Genomic DNA, 21758 nt, shown 5'->3' on the forward strand with positions numbered 1-21758 from the left:
TCCCTTTTTACTATAACCCAACTACCTGATGTTTCTACCAATATAATTGAAAAGTGCCTTGCCTTATGACCTTCTATAGCTCTAATAATTTCAAGAAATTGTTAACACATTGGAACATGGAATTTGGGGTAACATGAATCTATGTTCCCAGGTCATGGTCAGTCATATTTGGCTCCCCCCCTTTTTTTTTTTTTTGGTTTTTTGAGGTAGGATCTCTAGCCAAGGCTGACCTGGAACTCACTATGTAGTGGCAAAGAATAAATTAATTCTTATTCTCTTTGCAGTGACAGCTGTGTGTTTTGTCAAAACAGGAGAATGACAAAAACCTGTAATAATAATGTAACAGACATGCTTAACATTGGCTACCACTAAGGGGACAGGAAGCTATCCCCCCTCTGAAACTTGCTTTTTTTTTTTTTGGTTTTTTGAAATAAGAGTCTCACACTAGCTCAGACTGACCTGGCATTCACTATGTAGTGAATTCAAGGTGGCCTTGAACTCATGGCAATCCTCCTACCTCTGCACCCTGAGTGCTGGGATTAAAGGTATGGGCCACCACTGTCCGTCTGAAAATTACAATTTCCTTCACATTTTTGTGTGTGTATGTGCACACAAGAGTGTGGATTTACGGCTTGGGAATGGAGGTCAGAAGACAAACTAGCGGCCAGTTCCTACAATGCCTTCGAAATGACTACTCACTTCATTTGATAGCCAATAGGAGATCAAATGGGTGGGGAGTAAGGGGCAAATTCCTTTCGTGTATGCAAGCTGAATAGCACTTAGTTCATCACAGCCATGCTTAATTGGACACGTTATGGTTCCTTACACAAAACACGTATGCAGTGGGTGTGGTGGTACACACCCTTTAACCCCAACAATCATATTGAAGCAGGAGGATCACAAATTCAAGACTAGTTTGCGCCACAAAGGGAGAACTTGCATCAAAAGATATCACATACATACCAATTCAACCTCTCGCATTAAAAATGCCAACATAGGGCTGGAGAGACGGCTTAGCAGTTAAGCGCTTGCCTGTGAAGCCTAAGGGCCCCGGTTCGAGGCTCAGCTCCCCAGGACCCACGTTAGCCAGATGCACAAGGGGCATACACATCTGGAATTTGTTTGCAGTGGCTGGAGGCCCTGGCATGCCCACTCTCTCTCTCTCTCTGCCTCTTTCTCTGTCTGTCACTCTCAAATAAATAAATAAAATAAAATATTTTAAAAAATGCCAACATAGTGGGGTGTGGAGGCGTACCTTTAATCCCAGCACTTGGGAGGCAGAGGTAAGAAGATCACTGTGAGTTAGAGGCCACACTGAGACTACACAGTGAAATCCAGGTCAGCTTGGGCTAGAGTGAGACCCTACCTTGAAAAACCAAAAAAAAAAAAAAAAAAAGAAAGAAGAAGCCAACACAGGTGGGTGTGGTGGCGCACACCTTAAATCCCAGCACTCTAGAGGCAGAGGTAGGTAGGAGGACCTCGGTGAGTTTGAGGCCACCTTGAGACTACATAGTGACTTCCAGATCAGCCTGAGCTAGTGAGATCCTACCTTGAAAAAATAAACAAACAAACAAAAAGCCAACACTTGCCGGGCATGGTGGCGCACGCCTGTAATTCCAGCACTTGGGATTAAAGACACTGCCTTGAAAAACAAAACAAAAAAAAAAAAAACAGGGCTGGAGAGGCGGCTCAGAAATTAAGGTGCTTGCCTACAAAGCCTAAGGATTCAGGTTCCATTGCCCACTACCCAAGTTAGCCAAATGCACAGGATGGTATATCCATCTGGAGTTCGTTTGCAGTAGCTGGAGGCCCTGGTGCGTCTAGTCTCTCTCTCATTCTCCTTGCAAGTAAATAATTTTTTTTTTTTAATGCCAACACAATGGCTGGGGCTGGAGGTCACCGGGAGAGTCTCCAGGGAGACGAGCTGCCCTCCCCAAGAAGGAGGAGTCCCTCGAGGGCCCCCAGAAAGTGCCGCGTTTTCTGTCGGGCGGGAGGGCAGGGAGGGGACGGCCCACGGAGAAGGCAGAGTGGACGCTCCAGGGGGCCTCGGACACTGCATCCCCACCCCGAGCTGTCGCCACCCCTGCGGCCGCTAAGCCGGGGCTCCCCCGCTCCCGGGTGCCGGCAGGTCGTCCGGCTACGTGAAGGTCAGTGGCTCTCTGAAAGTCCGCACGGGCGAGGCCGTGCGGCTGCATCCCACCGCTGGACACTGCGGCACTCGGCTCTTCAGGAAAGGCCACCAGCTGCTGGACCCCACCTGACACCTGACGGCGAGCGTGGGCCAGCTCAGCACCAAGCAGAGGAGCAACAAACTCATGCACAGTGCCAAGGTCACCGTCGGGGCCACCTGGAGCTGGCCTTCTTGCACGAGATGCCCCTTGGGCTACGACCAGGTCACCCAGGCCGACTGCACCCTGCAGTTCCAGGAGCTGCTGTGCAGGGCCGGCGCCTCGGACACCTTAGGACTGGGTGGATCTGGAGCCATCATCCACGTGTCACAGCCTGCACTTGCCAGGACCATGTGAACAAACCAACATTACTGAACAGAGGTTTGGAAGTAACATCTCACCCGAGTTCAACATTCACAGCTACAAGGTGCTCGCATTCTGGGATGTCTGTGGCTCCCTGCTCGGGGGAAATAATGTCACCGGGATGACCATGTAAAGTATGTAAAATGAACGTCCATATTCGAAGTCAAACTAAGGTGGCCCAGAACTGTGAGGTGAATGCGATGGGAGCTTACCAAGACCCTGGCCGGACGGGTCTCCAGCCAGGGAGTATCTCCCCAACCTCGAAACTCATTTCCAGATGGACCCTAAGAGAAAAGGAAGGCTCCAAAGAAGGACAGGGAATTGAGATTAATTCTTTCAACCGACTTGGGGAAGGAAAGTTTTGGAAAGGCGATGCTTGCAAGGATAAAATAAACAGGGGCCAGTGTGATGGTGCACTCCTCTAATCTCAGCCCTGGTGAGGCCAGCCGGAGGCTATATAGTGAATTCCAGTTCAGATTGGAGTAGAGTGAGACCCTACCTCGAAAAAGAAGCCCGGGGTGGTGGCGCACGCCTTTAATCCCAGCACTCCGAGGCAGAGGTAAGAGGATTGCCATGAGTTCGAGGCCACCCTGAGACAACAGAGTGAATTCCAGGTTAGCCTGGGCTAGAGCGAGAACCTACCTCAAAAAAAAAAAAAAAAAAAGAGAGAGAGAGAGAGAGAGAGAGAGAGACCTGTTTGTTGTGAAGGCGCTGGAGAAGAACTTGGTCCTCCAAGGATCAGGGTGGAGTGCACCTTGACTGAGAAGAGGATCCTGTCTCTGACCAGCAATCACCACTTCCTCACCCAGCTGTTCTGCAGCTTCCAGACCCCTAATCGCCTGTGTTTTGTGATGGAGTTTGTGAATGGGGGTGATTTAATGTTCAGCATTCAGAAATCCCCTCGGCTTTTTTTTTTTTTTTGCCGAGTGTGGTGGCTCACGCCTTTTATCCCAGCACTTGGGAGCAGAGGTAGATGGCTCGCTGTGAGTTCGAGGTCACCCTAAGATTACGTAGTGAATTCCAGCAGGTCAGCCTGGGCTAGAGTGAGACCCTATCTCAAAAAAAGAAGAAGAAGAAAGAAAGAAAGAAAGAAAGAAAGAAAGAAAGAAAGAAAGAAAGTCCCCTCTTTTTTTATTCAAATATTTTATTTATTTATTTATTAGAGAGAGAGATAAAAAAGGGCATGCCAGGGCCTCTAGCCACTGCTAACAAACTATAGACCCATGTGCTACCTTGTGCATCTGGCTTACATGGGTACTGGGAAATTGAACCTGGGTCCTTAGAATTTGCAGGCAAGCATCTTAACCACTAAGCCATCTCTCCAGCCCCAGTTCTGTTGTTTTGATGAAGCCCCAAATCATTTCTATGATGCAGAGCTTATTTTGGCACTCACATTGCTACCGAGATCTGAAGCTGGATAACACACTGTTGGAGCACAAGGTTAACTGTAAACTGCCAGACTTCAGAATGTGCAAGGAAGGGGTTTGTAATGGAGTCACTTCAGCCACATTTTGTGGCACTCCTGACTATATTGCTCCAGAGATCTTCTAGGAGATATTGTATAGGCCTGTGGCAGACTGGTGGGCCATGAGTGTATTGTTCTATGAGATGCTGTGTGGACATGCACCCTTTGAGGCCTTACTAAATGAGGAAGTGGTCTGCCTGGCTCCATGAGGATACCACAGGGATTCTCAAATCTTTCATGACCAAAAACCTTCCCATGAGCTTGGGCAGCCTTACTCAAGGAGGTGAGTATACCATCTTGACACATCTTTTCTTTAAGAAAATCAAATGTGCCCAACTGAACTATCACTAACTAGAACCACATTTCCGATGCAGAATCAAATCCTGAAAAGTAATTTTGAACCTGATTTCATGAAAGAAGAACCAGTTTTAATGCCAATCTATGAGGGGCATTCTCCTATGATTAATCTGGCTGAGTTTAGAAACTTTTTCTATGTGTCTCCAGGTTTGCAACCATAGCCTATATACCTCTTTTGTGGGAATGCCCCAGCATCCACCGTATAACACCATCTAGCCTTCAAAGAACAAAGTTTATAGCTTTATGAAGGGTGGAACTTCCAAGAGATCAATTATCTCAAGTCCTAAGGGAGCCAAGTACATTTCAGTAGTTACTGAAAGGAAATTTTACAGAGATGTATAGCGTTGAACCTATGAGTAGTTTCCATGGCTTTTTCAGGCTTGTGATAAACAACAGAAGGCAAAAAAAAGAGAAGGTGAGAAAAAGAACAGAAGGTCAAGAAATTGTGAGCCTTATGGAAGGATTGTGAGTCTGGAGCCTAACATCCCCTCGTCTCCTCCTCTAGTTCCTGATCCCTGGGGCTGTTGTTATAAAAGAATAATAAAAGGATTTAAAATGAGGGGGGAAAAAAAGAAATTATGAGCCAAACAGGCTTTTTACTTTGAGGCAAATCTAGACCTTTTGCAGACCACTCTGTGCCCTTCTTTTAATCCAATAAACCCCTAACATCCCAGCCTACAAGAAGACTGTAAATGCTAACAAAGAAGTTAAAGGTCTTTCTAGGGAACTGAATGGGTTTCCAAATAGAACAATTTACTCTGAAGAAAAAAGATAGTATTCTTCAAATTCCCAAATTAAAACCTAGTGTTGAACACAGATGTTGGGCACCAAGACAAGAGCAAGAGTGTCTTGAGTCTCTTACTTTATTTTATTTATTTTATTTATTTATTTATTTATTGAGGTAGGGTCTCACTCTGGCCCAAGCTGACCTGGAATTCACTCTATAGTCTCAGGGTGGCCTTGAACTCACTCCTACCTCTGCCTCCCAAGTGCTGGATTAAATTAAAGGTGTGCCCCATCACGCCCAGCTGACTCTCTTACTTTCATTAACTAAATATTTCAGTGGCCAGTGAAAAGGTGCCACAACCCACAGCAGTGTGAACAGGGAGCTGCCTTCATGAAGCTTTCATTCATTCTGGGTTCTGCTAATGTACCTGACTGGTGTTTGCATTCTGTGAAATGTTTCTCATTGCAAAGATCATACTTGTTTGTCCACACATAACCTCTTTAGTCCCAGGGTGGCCTAGAACTCACGGCGATTCTACTACCAGTGCCTTCCGAGTGCTGGGATTAAAGGCACACCTGGCCATACTCTTCAGAGGTTCACTGCCACAGTACTTCAGTCAGCGGGCAAGCTTCGGGTGCATGTTGCCTGCTGACCTTTGGAATATGACCGCGTCCACATTACTTCGGACTGATTCACTGGTTTAATCCATTTAGCAATTTATGTTGTTTTCAGAGGCAAAGAAGATTGTTTTGATACACACTTTAATAATTAAAAATGGATCTTGTAAATAGGGTGTATAGAAAAGATGGGCCTTAGGTGTACCTGTATGTGCACTTGGAGAATTTATCTGGCTGGAAATAAATGCATTTTGTAGCAAAAAAAAAAAAAAAAAAAGCCAACACAAGTCCCCTCTCCCATTCATTTCTCCCCTCCATCACATCTGTCACTTTAGGATGAAGAGGCTGGGTAAAAATTTACAGGCGAACACCGTGCCGGAGGGCGAGGAGCCTGCAGGCTCTGCACCGGGGCCGGGATAATGCACAGCCAGGCCTCTCCGGACCTCGCCCCTCCGCACGGCTCAGCAGGGCCCGCCAGCGCCGGCTTTTCAAAATGCAAACAAACCCGGCCCGAGGCCGCCGGGAAAGCGGCACCGCCCTCGCGGCTTCCAACCCGCCGTTCGGAGGGGGCGGCCGAGAGGGCGGACTCCCGGGCACGCGCTCCTCCGCGTGCGCGCGCAGCCCCTCCGGCCCGCCCCCGGAAGTGACGACACCGCGCGGCCCGCCCGTGTCCCGTCGGGCCTCGCGGCGGCGGCGGGAAGATGGCGGCGGCGGGAGCCCTGGAACGGAGCTTCTTGGAGCTGAGTGGCGCTGAGCGCGAAAGGTCCCGGCACTTTCGCGAAATCACAGTGTGCGGCATTGGTACGGAAGTGGCCCGGGAGGGCGGGATGAGATGCGTTCCCCCCGCCCGGGCTTCCTCCAAGGGCCCTGGGCCTCCCCGCTGGTTCATTCTCTTAAGTCCACATGCCTGTAGCCTCCCGGGTCAGAGCTTCCCCAGCGCCTGACTTCCTAGTCTTGGCCCCCTTCCCTTTGTGTGGACTGTCAGCCCCTAGCATTCTGCTTCTTTGGCACGCTCAGTGCCTGTCATCCTCCCAGAGCCACGTGTGCAGGCTGACCACGTTCATTTTGCAGGAACCGCAAATGCTGTGGCTGGTGCCTTGAAATACAGTGAGAGCGCAGGAGGGTTCTACTATGTGGAAAGCGGCAAGTTGTTCTCTGTCACCAGAAACAGGTTCATTCATTGGTAAGTCCTGTGTTCTCCAAGCTCCCGCCCCCCTCGGAAGGTAGGCTTGTTTGGTGTATGAATATTCATAATTGTTCCCTACAGTCATTTCCACGGACATGGGAATAGGAAAGAAAAAAACTTTAAAATTCATGTCAGTATCGGGGAATTCTGAAACAAGAGCGCTAAGAGCAAACTCTTGTCATTATATTATACAAGCAGAGGAATGTTGTTGAGATAGAACACTGAAGAACAATTTAGACGTGGACCCACTATGGTACAGTCTTGGCAGCTTCCATCATTCTGCAGATGGCATTGACCTTGTGCACGATAAGCATTGGAGCCAGGTACTAAACGAAGTACTGAACAAAAACAATTACTGTTGGCATTATGCAAGCTGTAACTGTCTGAATAGATGTAGAAATCATGCCACCTTTTCCATGGCAGTTTCGCGAAAGAAAAAAAGACATTGCATGTCACACAGGTGTATAAGTAGACATCATCAGGCTTGTAACCAGAAGAGTGTGGCTATGGAAGGTTCATGCAACAACCAAATGTTATTGACTGGGAAGAGCAGAATGTGGAAAGTCATTGTTAAAGTGATATCTGAAGGACGAAAAGTTAGCCAGGCATGGGGAAGAGAAGGACACAGTAAGTACCATATGCAAAAGCAATGAGATGGGAAGAACTTAGGAGGTTTGAGTCAAAGATCTGTGTGGCTTAAGTGCAGTAGGTAAAACAAAGTGATAGGAAGAGATGCTGAGGCAGGAGGAGGTGGGATTCAGACCATGAGGACCCTCAGGTCATTCATGAGAAGTTTGGATTTGAAAAGTTACTAACATAATCAGAACGGCATTTAAGAAGCCGGGCGTGGTGATGCACACCTTTAGTCCCAGCACTGGGAGGCACAGGTAGGAAGATCGCTGTGAGTTCAAGGCCACCCTGAGACTACATAACGAATTCCAGGTCAACTTGGACTAGAGTGAGACCCTAACTTGAAAAACCAAAAACAAACAAAGCAAAAAAAAAAGTGCATTTAAGAGAGAGGTATTTATTTTGTGGAAATTGAATTTGGGTTGAGTAGATAACATGCAGAAGAACAAGTTGTGCTTTTTTGCATGTTTATGGTATGCATATATATGTGTGTGGCTACACATGTGTGCAAGTGCATGTGGAAGACAGAAGTCATTATTGTGTGTCTTCCTGAGTCACTCTCCACCTTATTTTTTTTTAATTTCTAAAATTTTTTTGTTTATTTTTATTTATTTATTTGAAAGTGACAGAGAGAAATAGGCAGATAGAGAGAGACAATGGGTACACCAGGGCCTCCAGCCACTGCAAACGAACTCCAGACGTGTGTGCCCTCTTGTGCATCTGGCTAACATGTGGGACCTGGGGAATCGAGCCTTGAACCGGGGTCCTCAGGCTTCACAGGGAAGCACTTAACCACTAAGCCATCTCTCCAGCCCTCCACCTTATTATTTTGAGAGCTCACTAAATTGGTTAGACTAGGCCACTTCCCGCTTATTTTTTGTTTGTTTTTTGAGGTAGGTTTTGCTGCAGTCCAGGCTGACCTGAAATTCACTGTGTATTCTTAGGGTAGTCTTGAACTTATGGTGACTTCTGCTTCCCAAGTGCTGGCATTAAAGGTGTGCATCACGCCGGGCGTGGTGGCGCACGCCTTTAATCCCAGCACTCGGGAGGCAGAGGTGGGAGGATTGTGAGTTCGAGGCCACGCTGAGACTCCATAGTGAATTCCAGGTCTGCCTGGGCTACAGTGAGACCCTACCTCGAAAAAACAAAAAAAAAAAAGGTGTGCATCACCATGCCTGGCCATTTCCCACCTCTTAAGGACTGATTGTATACCAGGTATTTCTCCTGAAATAATCATAGGAAGTAGATTTTCCATGTGACAGATAAGAACAAACTCCAGTGGAAGGAAGTGACAGAATTTGAATGTGCGCCCAAGCTTTTGGTTCTAGGCTGTAAAGTACAGAGTGCAGAAATCTGTGATTTACGGGTGACTCACCTTGCTTGCTGGTGTTAACATGAGTATGAGGATATTTAATTAGTGCAAGCTATTGCCTTGGTGAGCAGACAGAAGGGTAGGTTCTTTTTCAAGGTAGGGTCACTCAGTCCAGGCTGACATGGAATTCACTATGTAGTTTCAGCCTGGCTTTGAACTCACAGTAATCCTCCTACCTCTGCCTCCCAAGTGCTGGGGTTAAAGGCATGAGCCACCATGCCCAGTGAGGGTAGATTCTTATCAGACATGCCCTCATGCAATACTAGTGGAGGAACTTTTTTTCATTCAAATTGGGCACCCAAATCAAATTAACCACCCTAGCCAGTCCTCAGAGAACCACCACCAGGTCTAGGCTGAAGGAAAATTTGTTCCACATACCTGTCATTGGGTCCAACATAATACCCTAAGAGTTTCCAATGTAAGGTTTCTCACATGTTTCAATTTTATTTTTATTTTTATGTTTTGGAGATAGGGTCTCACTGTAGCCCAGGCTGACCTGGAATTAACTCTGTAGTCTCAGGGTGGCCTGGAACTCGCGGTGGTCCTCCTACCTCTGCCTCCCAAGTGCTGGGATTAAAGGCATGTGCCACCATGCCCAGCTCCCATGTTTCACTTTTCCCCTGAGCCACTTACTACAGCTCTTCTACAGATGGCTGCATAAGAACTTAGTTCCAGGGCTGGAGTGATGGCTTAGCAGTGCTTGCCAGCAAAGTCTAAGGACCCAGGTTCAATTTCTTAGTATCCATGTAAGTCAGCTGCACGAGGTAGCACATGGGTCTGGAGTTTGTTTGCAGTGGCTAGAGACCCTGGCATATCCATTCTCTTTCTCTATCTGCCTTCCTCCCACAATCTGCCTTCCCCCCACAATCTGCCTTCCCCATCTCTCGAATGAATAAATAAATAAGTAATTGGCTAAACTAGGTAATCAGCAAAACCTAGGCATGAGCTAGGCATGGTGGCACATGCCTTTAATCCCAGCACTTGGGAGGCCGAGGTAGGAGGACCACCATCAGCCTGGGCAAGAGCAAGACCCTACCTTGGAAAAACCAAAAAATAAAAAATAAAAAAACCTAGGCATCCTCCTGTCTCCAGCCTTCCCTGTGTTGGGGTTACTAGCACATGACACCATGGCTGGCTTTTATTTTATTTTTGTTTGTTGTTTTTCAAGGTAGTTCTTTAATATTTTATTTATTAATTTATTTGAGAGAGAGGGAGGGAGGGAGGGCGGGCTAGCTGGAGAGATGGCTTAGCACTTAAGGCGCTTTCCTATAAGGCTAAGGTTTGATTCCCCAGAACCCATGTAAGCCAGATGCACATAGTAGCACATGCATCTAGAGTATTTCTGGGCTAGAAAGATGGCTTAGTGGTTAGGGCACTTGCCTGTGAATTCTGAGGACCCAAGTTCGATGCTCCAGTACCCATGTAAAGCTGGGTGCACAAAAGTGGCACATGCATCTGGTGCCCATTCTCTCTCTCTCTTTCCTTGCTTGCAAATAAATAATCGTTTTTGTTGTTGTTGTTATTCGAGATAGGGTCTTGCTCTAGCTCAGGCTGACATGGAATTCACTATGTCATCTGAGGGTGTCCTTAAACTCATAGTGATCCTCCTACCTCTGCCTCCTAAGTGCTGGGATTAAAGGTGTGTGCTACCACACCTGGCTATTTTTTTTTAAAGTAATGGAAGGAATATATTTTTTTGGGGGAGTGTTCAGGTTTGTTTGACTTTATAGTATATATGAATACTTCATTCCAGTACAAGTGATGGGAGAGGGTGGTGGTCATTTTCATTATAGTAGAGTTTGATTGCATTAAAAATTGTCCTAGCTGGAGAGATGGCTTAGCAGTTAAGGTGCTTGCCTGTGAAGCCTAACAACACAAGTTTGATTCCCCAGTACCTACATAAGCTAGATGCACAAGGTGGTGCATGCATCTGGAGTTTGTTTTCAGTGGCTGGAGACCCTAGCACATGCCCATACTTTTTCTCTCTCTCTGTCTCTCTTTCTCTCAAATAAATAAATAAAAATATTTTAAAAATTGTCCTAAGGCTGGAGATACAGCTTAGTGGTTAAGTTACTTGCTGGTAAAGTCAAAGGACCCAGGTTCAGTTCCCCAGTACCCACATAAAGCCAGATGCACAAGGTGGCACATGCATCTGGAGTTTGTTTGCAGTGGCTAGAGGCCCATTCTCTGTACCTCATTCTCTCTCTCTTCTGTCTGTCTCTCCTTTCTCTCAAATAAATAAATTTTTATTTATTAAAAAGTATAAACTGTCCTAGCTGGAAAGATGGCTTAGTGGTTAAGGTACTTACCTGTGAAGCATAAAGACCCAAGTTTGATTCCCCAGTACCCACATAAGGCAGATGTACAAAGTGGCACATGCGTCTAGAGTTTGTTTTCAGTGGTTGGAGACCCTGGCACGTGCCCATACTTTCTGTGTCTCTCTCTCTCTCTTAAATAAATAAATAAATAAATAAATAAATAAATAAATATTTTAAATATTTTCCTAGGGCTGGAGAGCTGGCTTAGCAGCTAAGGTGCTTGCCTTCAAAGCCAAAGGACCTAGGTTCAATTCCCCAGGAGCCATGTAAGCCAGATATACAAGGTGGCATATGTATATGAAGTTTGTTTGCAGTGGCTGAAGGCCCTGGTGCACCCATTCTCTCTCTCTGTCTGCCTCTTTCTTTCTCAAATAAATAATTAAAAAATTGTCCTAAATGGCTGTCAAGTTGGAAATGCCTTATTTAACAAAATTATAATAATATTTGAATTTTTTCCATACTATTGTTTTTTTCAAGGTAGGATCTTACTCTAGCTTAGGCTGACCTGGAACTCACTTTGTCCGTGGTTTCAGGCTGGCCTCAGATTCATAATGATCCTCCTGCCCCAGCCTTCCAAGTGCTGGGATTAAAGGTGAGTGCCATCACACCCACTATACTATGTCTCATAAATCCCCATAATGTGGTCTGATTTTGTTTACCTAAGCATTTTCAGATTTGGAGACTTCACTTAGACACTATTCTCATGCATGTTATTGCAGTGATTGTTGAGAGAGAAAAGCATGAACGTTATTATTATTATTTATTATTTTTTTTTACAGGAAGACTTCTGGGGATTCATTGGAGATAGTTGAAGAGTCACTGGACATAAATCTGCTGAATAATGCAGTTCGCCTAAAATTCCAAAACTGTAGCATCTTACCCGGAGGGGTTCATGTCTCTGAAACTCAGAATCATGTTATACTCTTGATATTAACCAATCAAACAGTGCACAGGTTAATTTTACCTCACCCTTCGCGGATGTACAGGAGTGTAAGTTGGTAAAGTTCAGTATCTTTTGTTTCCCATATTACTGTAGATATCACAAATCTAGGATTGGAATGATGTTGTTTAGAATTGAAGAAAATTTGAGTTCCTTGTTAGCCTTTACCAAGTACAACATTTAAAATGATAAAACACATGGGTGTTTTTTTTGCTATTGTTTTGAGACAGGGCTCTTGTGTAGTCCAGGCTGTTCTCAAACTCACTATGTAGTTGAGCGTGTCCTTGAACCTCTAGAAGATCCTCCTGCTCCAACCTCAGACTGCTGAGATTATAGGTGTGTACCACCATACCTCAGCTATGCTGTGCTGTGCTGGGGATGGAACAAAGAGCTTTGTGCATACAGACCAACCATCTACCAACAGCACATGTCCCGGCCCAAACAGTATTTGTTGTTGCCTTACTTCTACTGTGTTCACCAGTTAATGATAGAAGTAGTAGCTGAGCAAGTACTACTATGAGTATTGGTTACTTTTAATTAATTCATTTATTTTTTGGTTCTTCCAAAGTTGGGTCTCACTCTAGCCCAGGCTGACCTGGCACTCGTGGCAATCCTCCTACCTCTGCCTCCCAAGTGCTGGGATTAAAGGCGTGTGCCACCATGCCTGGCAAGGTTTTTTTCTTCCTAAACAATTATTTATTTGTGTGTGAGTTGTGGGCGTGCATGTGCACAGCAGGCCTCTTGCTGCTGTCAGAGCTTGCACCACTTTTTGCATCCATCTCTCTTGGGTAGCTTGGGAATTGAACCTGGGTCAGTGGACTTTACACACAAGTGCCTTTAATCACTGAGCCACCTTCCTAACCCCAAGTTATTGTTTGTTTTTTTTTCTTTTGTAAGCTTTTTTAGTAATTGAGAGGAAGTAAACAAAATGCAAATTATTTATTGTAATTTTAATGGATTTTTCTTTCTCATTACAGGAGCTTGTAATTGAAAGTCAGATGCAGTCAATATTCACTGACATTGGAAAGGTTGATTTTAGGGACCCTTGCAACAATCAGTTAATTCCAGCAGTACCTGGACTACCCCCTAATTCCACCAGCTCTGCAGCCTGGCTTAGCAGTGATGGGGAGGCCCTGTTTGCACTACCATCTGCTGCTGGTGGCATCTTCGTTCTAAAACTACCTCCGTATGACATACCTGGTAAGAATGGGAACTGAGCAGGATTGTGTCTTTTGTCAAGAACATTGCCATTAAAACAGATGTGAGGCATCAAGTTCATCCTCAGTGCAGGCCTTGCTTCTCGACTGCTCCTGCATTGCTTCCTCCTCATTGCTTGTTTACTCCTTCATGCTTAACTTCCATGCATTGGATGAGGAATTCTAAAGCATATTGGGATATGGGAAACAGAAATGTTAAATGGCCTATTCTGTGCTTTGTAGTAGAGATGAGTTATTAGTTGTTCACCCTCTGTTGCAGTCCGGTTCACACTGCTGGTAGAAATCACCCAACCAAGAACAGCTTGTGGGAAAAAAGGGGTTTATTTTGGCTTACAGGCTGGAGGAGGAAGCTCCATGATGGCAGGGAAAACGATGGCATAAGCAGAGGGTGGATATCATCCCCTGGCCAACATCAGATGGACAATAGCAGCAGGAGAGTGTACCAAGCACTGGCTTGGGGAAACTGGCTATGACACCCATAAACCTGCCCCCAACAATACGCTACCTCCAGGAGGCATTAATTCCCAAATCTCTATCAGCTGGGGACCTTGCATTCAGAACACCTAAGTTTATGGGGGACACCAAAATCAAACCACCACACCCTCATATTAAAGTATTGTAATTAAAATTACTTAATTAGGCTGGGCATGGTGCCAAACGCCTTTAATGCCAGTACTCGGGAGGCAGAGGTAGGAGTATCGCTGTGAGTTCGAGGCCATCCTGAGACTACATAGTGAATTCCAGGAAAGCCTAAGCCAGAATGAAACCCTACTTCCAAAAACCACACACACACACACACACACACACACACACACACAAAGATAAAGAAAAACAGAAAGAAAAGAAATTATAACAGTTTGACTGCTACTGCTCCTTGTCCCGTCATTACTGTGTCTTGCCTAGATTATTGCATTAGTCTTTATCTTATCACTGGAACTTCTCAGACAGACTGACTTCAAAGCTGTCTGTGAGGGGTTTTCTTCATCCCCTTCTGAATAAATCCAGAGACCATACCCTGGCTCACCACGATTGCCTGCTGCTGTCTGTAACTCCCTTTCATTCTCTCCCCCTTGCCTTCTCTGCATCTGCTGCAAGCCCTTTTGCAGTTCCTTGAACAAAAAGGATTTTTTTTAAATTTATATATTTATTTATTTGAGACCTACAGACAGAGAGAGAAAGAGGCAGACAGGTAGAGAATGGGCAGGCAGGCCAGGGCCTCCAGCTACTACAAACAAACTCTAGATGCATGTGCCCCTGTGTGCATCTGGCTTACATGGGACCTGGTGAATTGAGCCTTAAACTGGGGTCCTTAGGCTTCACAGGCAAGCGCTTAACCGCTAAGCCATCTCTCCAGCCCCACAAAGGATTTTTGTTGTTGTTCTTGTTTATTGAGGTAGGGGCTCACTCTAGCCCAGGCTGACCTGGAATTCACTATGTAGTTTCAGGATGGCCTCCATGCCCAGTTCCCCCTTTTATTAAAAAAATTTTTTTAAGGTTACTTATTTGAGAGACAGACAGAAAGAGTAGATATAGTGGGACATGATGATGCTTTTATCACAGCAATTGGGAGGCAGAGGTAGAAGGAGCAACAGGGGTTTGAGGCCACCCTGAGACTACAGAGAAAGAGGCAAGATACAGAGAGAGAATAGGTATGTCGGGCCTCTAGCCACTGCAAATGAACTCCAGACACATGCACTACCTTGTGCATCTGGCTTATGTGGTTTCTAAGGAATCGAACCTGGGTCCTTTGGCTTCACAGGCAAATGTGTTAACCACTAAAATATCCTTCCAGCCCCATACCTCCCCCTCCCTTTTTTTTTTTGTAGGGGTTGTGGGGGAGTTTGAGGTAGGGTCTCAGTCTAACTCAGGCAGACCTAGAATTCATTATGTAGTCTCAGGGTGGCCTCGAACTCCCAAGTGCTGGGATTAAAGGTGTATGCCCCCATGCCCAGCAGACAGTTTGTTTTGGTACTGCTAAATCTCTAGCACTTAGAACAATTTGCCACGTAAAAGGTACCCAGTGATTGTTTTAGAAACAATGAGATGATTCTGTGGACTGGCAATATGATTTACTATCTGTAAATGGTAAGACATAAGGCATTGCTCTTAGGAATATGAAATTTTTTTTGTTGTTGCTTTCTTTTTGTTTTTAAAATTTTTAAAAATTTTTATTTATTTGAGAGCAACAGAGAAAGAGAAAATGTGTGCGCCACGGCTTCCAGCCACTACAGACGAACTCCAGACATGTGCGCCCCCTCGTGCATCTGGCTAATGTGGGTCCTGGGGATTCAAGCCTCGAACTGGGGTCCTTAGGCTTCACAGGCGAGTGCTTAACTGCTAAGCCATCTCTCCAGCCCTGCTTTGTTTTTTTGAGGTAGGATCTCACTCTATCCCAGGCTGACCTGGAATTCACAATGATCCTCCTACCTCTGCATCCTGAGTTCTGGGATTAAAGGCATGTGCCACACCCAGCTGAAAATGATTTTTCTTTCTGTTTTTTTTTTTTTCTTTTTTCTTTTTTTTAAGGTAGGGTTTCACTGTAGCACAGCTGACCAGGAATTCACTATGTAATCTGAGGTTGTGGCTTTGAACTCTCAGTGATCCTCCTACCTCTGCCTCTCAAGTAGTGGGATTAAAGGCATGTGCCACCACACCAACAGGAAAATGACATTTTTATTGTACTGATTTTTTTGTAGTTTGAGGTAGGAGATAGGCAGGAAAAATACATCTAGAAATTTTGCTAGTACACAACTACAGAAGCCTATAATAATGACTTCATTCATGGTTGCATCATTCTTCTCTGAGTTTCTCTAAATGTGGATCAGGAGGTGCCTTGGATATCATTGCAGGGTCAGTATCAGTTGTGGAACTGAAGCAGAGTTCTGTGATGCAGCGATTACTCATAGGCTGGATGCCAACAGCTATCAGGTGAGTGATGTCTTTCAGGTATACTTGAAAGGGTGGGGGGGGGATTGTAATCTTGCACTAGTCAACATCTCTTTGCTCCAGTTATACTCCATGGCATGTGCTGCACTGGGAAGGAGAGGACTGTATATAGCAGCATAGCATAACATCTTATCTGAGGAAAGCTGCACTCTATCCAAAGTCTGCTTTACTTGCTGTTATATACTAAGACAGCATCCCTTTTTGTTTGTTTTTCAAGGTAGAGTTTTGCTCTAGCCCAGGCTGACCTGGAATTCACTATGTAGTCTCAGGGTAGCCTTGAATTCAAGATGATCCTCCTACCTCTGCTTCCCAAGTTGAGGTATTAAAGGTATGCGCCACCACACCTGGCCCTTTATTTATTTTTTAATATTTTTTTAAACTTTATTTTATTTATTTATTTGAGAGAGGAAGAGAGAGAATGGCACTTCAGGACCTCCAGCCACTGCAAACAAACTCCAGACTCATGTGCCCCCCCCCACCGTGCATCTGGCTTACATGGGTCCTGGGGAATCAAACTAGAGTCCTTTGGCTTTGCAGGCAAATGCCTTAACCACTAAGCCATCTCTCTAGTCCTTTCCCCCTGCCCCCCCCCCCTTTTTTTGAGGTAGGGTTTCACTCTAGCCCAGGCTGACCTGGAATTCACTGTGTAGTCTCAGGGTGGCCTCGAACTCACGGTGATCCTCCTACCTCTGCTTCCCGAAGGCTGGGATTAAAGGCATGCACCACCACGCCCGGCTTAAATACTTGATTTATTAATTTGAGATAGGGAAAGAGACAGAGAAAGAGAGACTGGGTCCACCAGGGCTTCCAGCAATTGCAAACAAACTTCAAATGCATGTGCCACCTTGTGCATCTGGCTTACATGGGTACTGGAGAATCAAACCGAAGTCCTTTGGCTTTGGAGGCAAGCACCTTAACCACTAAGCCATCTCTCTAGCCCTCCCTCCCCCCTTTTTAAAGAAGTATTTATTCATTAAGAGAGAAAGAGGCAAATAGAGAGAACGGGCACACCTGCACCACCTTGTACATCTGGCTCACGTGGGTACTAGAGAATCAAACCTGGATCCTTAGGCTTTGCAGGCAAGTGCCTTAACTGCTAAGCCTTCACTCCAGTCCCAGCATCCTTTCTTTTTTAAAAATTTTTAAATTTCTATTTATTTATTTGAGAATGACAGAGAGAGAGAGATAAATGGGTGAACCAGGGCTTCCAGCCATTGCAAACGAACTCCAGACATGTGCGCCCCCTTGTGCATCTGGCTAATGTGGGTCCTGGAGAGTCGAACCTCAAACGGGGGTCCTTAGGCTTCACAGGCAAGCGCTTAACTGCTAAGCCATCTCTCCAGCCCCCTTTTTTTATTTTTGTTTTTCGTGGTACGGTCTCACTCTTACCCAGGCTAACCTGGAATTCACTGTGTAGTCTCAGGCTGACCTTGAGCTCACAGTGATCATTCTACCTCTATCTCCCAGGTGCTGAGAGTAAATGCATGCCCAGCTCAACAGCATGCTTTTTCTATTCACTCCGTAATAAGTTCAGTGCTTTGAAGTAGAAAAGATAATTTTTCTTCTCAATTTTTATTAACATTTCCCATGATTATAAAAAAAATCCATGGTAATACCCTCCCTACCCCCCACTTTCCCCTTTGAAATTCCATTCTCCATCATATCCCCTCCCCATCTCAATTAGTCTCTCTTTTATTTTGATGTCATGATCTTTTCTTCTTATGATGGTCTTGTGTAGGTAGTGTCAGGCATGGTGAGGTCATGGATATGCAGGCCATTTTATGCCTGGAGGGAATACATTGTAAGGAGTCCTACCCTTCCTTTGGCTCTTACATTCTTTCTTCCACATTAGACCCTGAGCCTTGGAAGGTATGATTGAGATGTTACTCAGTACTCCAGTCATTTCTTTCCAGCACTATGATACCTTCTGAGTCATCCCAAAGTCACTGCCATCTGAAAAGAGAAGATTCTCTACCCAAAGTGAAAGTTGTGTTAATATAAGGGTATAAAATACTAAGAGAAATGCTTACTGGGCAGTTTGATAAGCATAGTATATACATTTTTCCAGACATCAGCAGATGTTACACCCCTAGGGCTCATAACTACCCCTGTTTTAAGTTTTCAGTATCAGGGATGTGTTTCCCCCATGGAGTGGGCCTCCAGTCCAATTAGAGGGCAGTTGGTTTCCATCATGACAGGCATGCCACTATTGCACCCATTGGCTCATTTGGGCTGGCTGGCCAGTTATAAGGCTTATAGTGTCCACTGTTGATTATCTTCACTGGTGATTTCTCTTTCTCCCATTGAACTACATGTAGAATAGCTTCTTCCAGCTTTCTGTCAGCTGGTCTACATGGAGGAGGTTATCAGCTCAGTTCCAGCAGGACTTCTCAGTGGCCTTGCAGCCCAAGTATGTGGAGTCTTCAGCAATAGGGTCTTACCATCTATTCCTGGTGGGAAACCAAGGGCCTCGGTAATGGCCTATAATGTTTTGGGGGCATCAGGGACCTCCCTGGCCAACAGCTCACTGGAAGGTGTCCCATCCCTGGCACTGAAAATTTTCTAACAATGATCTATGGCTCCTGAGTGTTCCATTGTCTGAAACCAGAGGATTCCATATGATTTATTTGCATCCTCTTAGATGAAAAAGTAATTTTAAATAGGAGGTTTTTGATGAGTAGACTAAAGCAACATAAACAGGATCAGATTTTCATTGTTGTATAGAGCATTTTCAGTTTTATTATAGTAATTGGTATAAATAAAGTAGAGGTGTTTTGATTTTTGAAGCAGGGTCTAATTCTAGCCCAGGCTGGCCTTAAATTTATCATGACCCTCCTACCTCTTCCTTCCAAGTGCTGGGTTTAAAGGTGTACACCATGGTACTTGGCTCTGAAATGTATTGTCTTATACCAATATGAAACGCCTGTTCTTTCTAAGAGAGTGCAGTTGTAATTTTATTTTACATATTTTAAAAAATATTATTTATTAGAGAGAGAGAGAGAGAGAATGGGCATGCCAGAGCCTCCAGCTATTGCAAACAAACTCCAGACGCATGTGCCACCTTGTATATCTGGCTTATGTGTGTCATGGGGAATCAAACCTAGGTCATTTGATTTGTAGGCAAGTTCTTTAGCCACAAAGCCATCTTTTCTGACTCTTATTTTATGTCTTGAATTATAAATTCTATTGATGTATTTATTTGTGATAGTGAAATTCTGAAACCTGTCCTTGTGTTTCTAGGGGGGATCAGGGGCCTTCAGATCGTGCCCTCAGTCTTGCTGTTCATTGTGTTGAGCACAATGCCTTCATCTTTGCCCTGTGTCAGGATCATAAACTACGAATGTGGTCTTACAAGGTAAGTACTACATTTGTGGTTACTGTAAATTAAAACAACAGGATGGGAATTGTGAGAGAATTGAAATAAATACTGTTGCATTGCTTAAATTATGGGTCATTTCTAGATTCCAGTGGCTTCAATTAAGTTCATTTTGTGTACATTTCCCTCCAACTTTTTGTCCCTACTATAAGAATTTGAACCCTACAAGGGGCAGTACAAAATGTATCCTTCATATACAAGCAACAACTGTGTTTTCAAAATGTATGTTGATACAATAACTTTCAAGATTGAACAATAAAGCTGGTGAATATCAGACTGAACAGTTACTTTTTATCTTGACCCTTCAAAAACACAATCCTGTTTCAAAATGTTAACATGTATTTCTAGCCTGACTGTTCTTTAAAGATCATCAGTTGAGGTACTAGAGGGATGGCTTAGTGGTTAACACGCTTGCCTGTGAAGCCTAAAGACCCATGTTTGACTCTCCAAGTTCCATGTAAGCCAGATGCACAAAGTGACACAAGAACACAAGGTCACACATATGCACAAGGTGGCACACACATCTGGAGTTTGACTGCAGTAGTTGGAGGCCCTGACATTCTAATTCTCTTCCTCTCACATTAAAAAAAAAAAAGCTGGGCTTGGTGGTGCATGCCTTTAATCCCAGCACTCGGGAGCCAGTGGTAGGAGGATCGCCATGAGTTCGAGGCCACCCTGAGACTCCATAGTGAATTCCTGGTCAGCCTGGGCCAGAGTGAAACTCTACCTTGAAAAAACAAACAAACAAACAAACAAAAAAAAAAACCAGTCTGTTGGGCTTGCTTAAAAAAAAAAAATCATCAGTTGAGTCTTCTCTTGGACAGGACCAAATGTGCCTGATGGCAGCTGACATGCTGGAGTATGTCCCTGTGAATAAAGACCTCCGGCTCACTGCAGGGACAGGACACAAACTGCGACTTGCTTTTTCCCCATCCATGGGACTCTACTTAGGAATATATATGCATGCTCTAAAGCGAGGGCAGGTAAGAAACAAGTGAAACTGTAAAGTTGTGTGTGGACTGATCACGTGGGAATAATGTATAAGCTTATTGAGTCTAAATAGCTAGCTCTTTGAGCCAGCCTAGATGTTTCAAGCATTAATTTGTCTTGGGAGTGATGGTGGTTTTTGTATTTATATATGAGTTAGAAAATCTTGAAGGAGGATCAAGATGAAAGGAAAGTTTAAAGGAATGCAGCAGGAAAAGTTAACCAAGACTAAACAAGGAAGCACATTTGAAGATCTAGGTTTAAAAAGTAGAAGTACTGGGCTGGTGTAGTAGACAGCTTCAGATTCACCGAGATGAACTTCCAGACCAGGCACAGTTATGGAGGAAGCCATATTTATTGAAGCTTGAAGCTTACAGAACCAGGGGAAGTTACATAATGACAGAAGAAGCTAGCCTGCTTTCACAGGATCAAACACAGAGAGAGACGCACAGGCCTAAAAGCCAGGGGCCACACAGCACAGCACACTTCTGGGAACTCTGGCTAGGCACACTTTGCATATCTTTAGATTGAAATCTCAAACCCACCACCACACCTTAAGAACTGCCCAGTGACACTGCCTCCAGCCAGGTAGCTAAAGGTGCAAACTACAAACTAATAAAACATTGAATATATTGGGGGCCATTCAAACTACCACAGCTGGAGAGATGGCTTAGCAGTTAAGGAGCTTGCCTACAAAGCCAAAGGACTCAGATTCCCCAGTACCCACATAAGTCAGAAGCACAAGGTGGTACATGTGTCTAGAGTTCATCTGCAGCAGCTAGAGACCTTGACATGCCCATACATTCACCCATTCACTCACTCTCTTTCTCTCTCCGTCTGTCTCTTTCTCCATTATTCTCTCAAATAAATAAATGTGGAGTCACTACTGAAAAGGAACATAGGTGTTAGTAAGTATTTATGGGGAAGTTAATGTTTAGAAATAATGCTGCTTATCAACCAACCAGATATTGTTGTAAATAGGTGAGGTATACAATAGAATAATCATATAATAAATAGCCATTTGTTGGATATTGTGTGGTTGGCACTGTGACAGGTCCTTTTTGTGTATATAGTAATATTAACACTCGG

At 44.7% G+C, this 21758-nt stretch overlaps 1 protein-coding gene and 1 pseudogene across 2 annotated transcripts in view; both read left to right on the top strand.

Annotated features, from left to right (window-relative positions):
• Window positions 1-1879: 1879 nt before the first annotated feature.
• LOC101597005 lies at window positions 1880-4514 on the top strand (annotated as a pseudogene).
• Window positions 4515-6368: 1854 nt separating this feature from the next.
• Nup160 (nucleoporin 160) overlaps window positions 6369-21758 on the top strand; it is a 72185-nt gene continuing 56795 nt past the window's right edge. The window contains exons 1-7 of one of the 2 annotated variants that reach the window (XM_045130615.1): window positions 6369-6498; window positions 6769-6880; window positions 11983-12193; window positions 13121-13343; window positions 16186-16288; window positions 19547-19661; window positions 20507-20665. In XM_045130615.1, the coding sequence (XP_044986550.1) occupies window positions 6399-6498; window positions 6769-6880; window positions 11983-12193; window positions 13121-13343; window positions 16186-16288; window positions 19547-19661; window positions 20507-20665 (1023 nt within the window). In that variant the 5' untranslated portion in view covers window positions 6369-6398. The remainder of the gene's footprint in view (window positions 6499-6768; window positions 6881-11982; window positions 12194-13120; window positions 13344-16185; window positions 16289-19546; window positions 19662-20506; window positions 20666-21758) is intronic. The other variant, XM_045130617.1, reaches the window with a different exon arrangement.

This window comes from Jaculus jaculus, chromosome 1 (assembly GCF_020740685.1).
Source record: "Jaculus jaculus isolate mJacJac1 chromosome 1, mJacJac1.mat.Y.cur, whole genome shotgun sequence".
Taxonomy (NCBI): Eukaryota; Metazoa; Chordata; class Mammalia; order Rodentia; family Dipodidae; genus Jaculus; species Jaculus jaculus.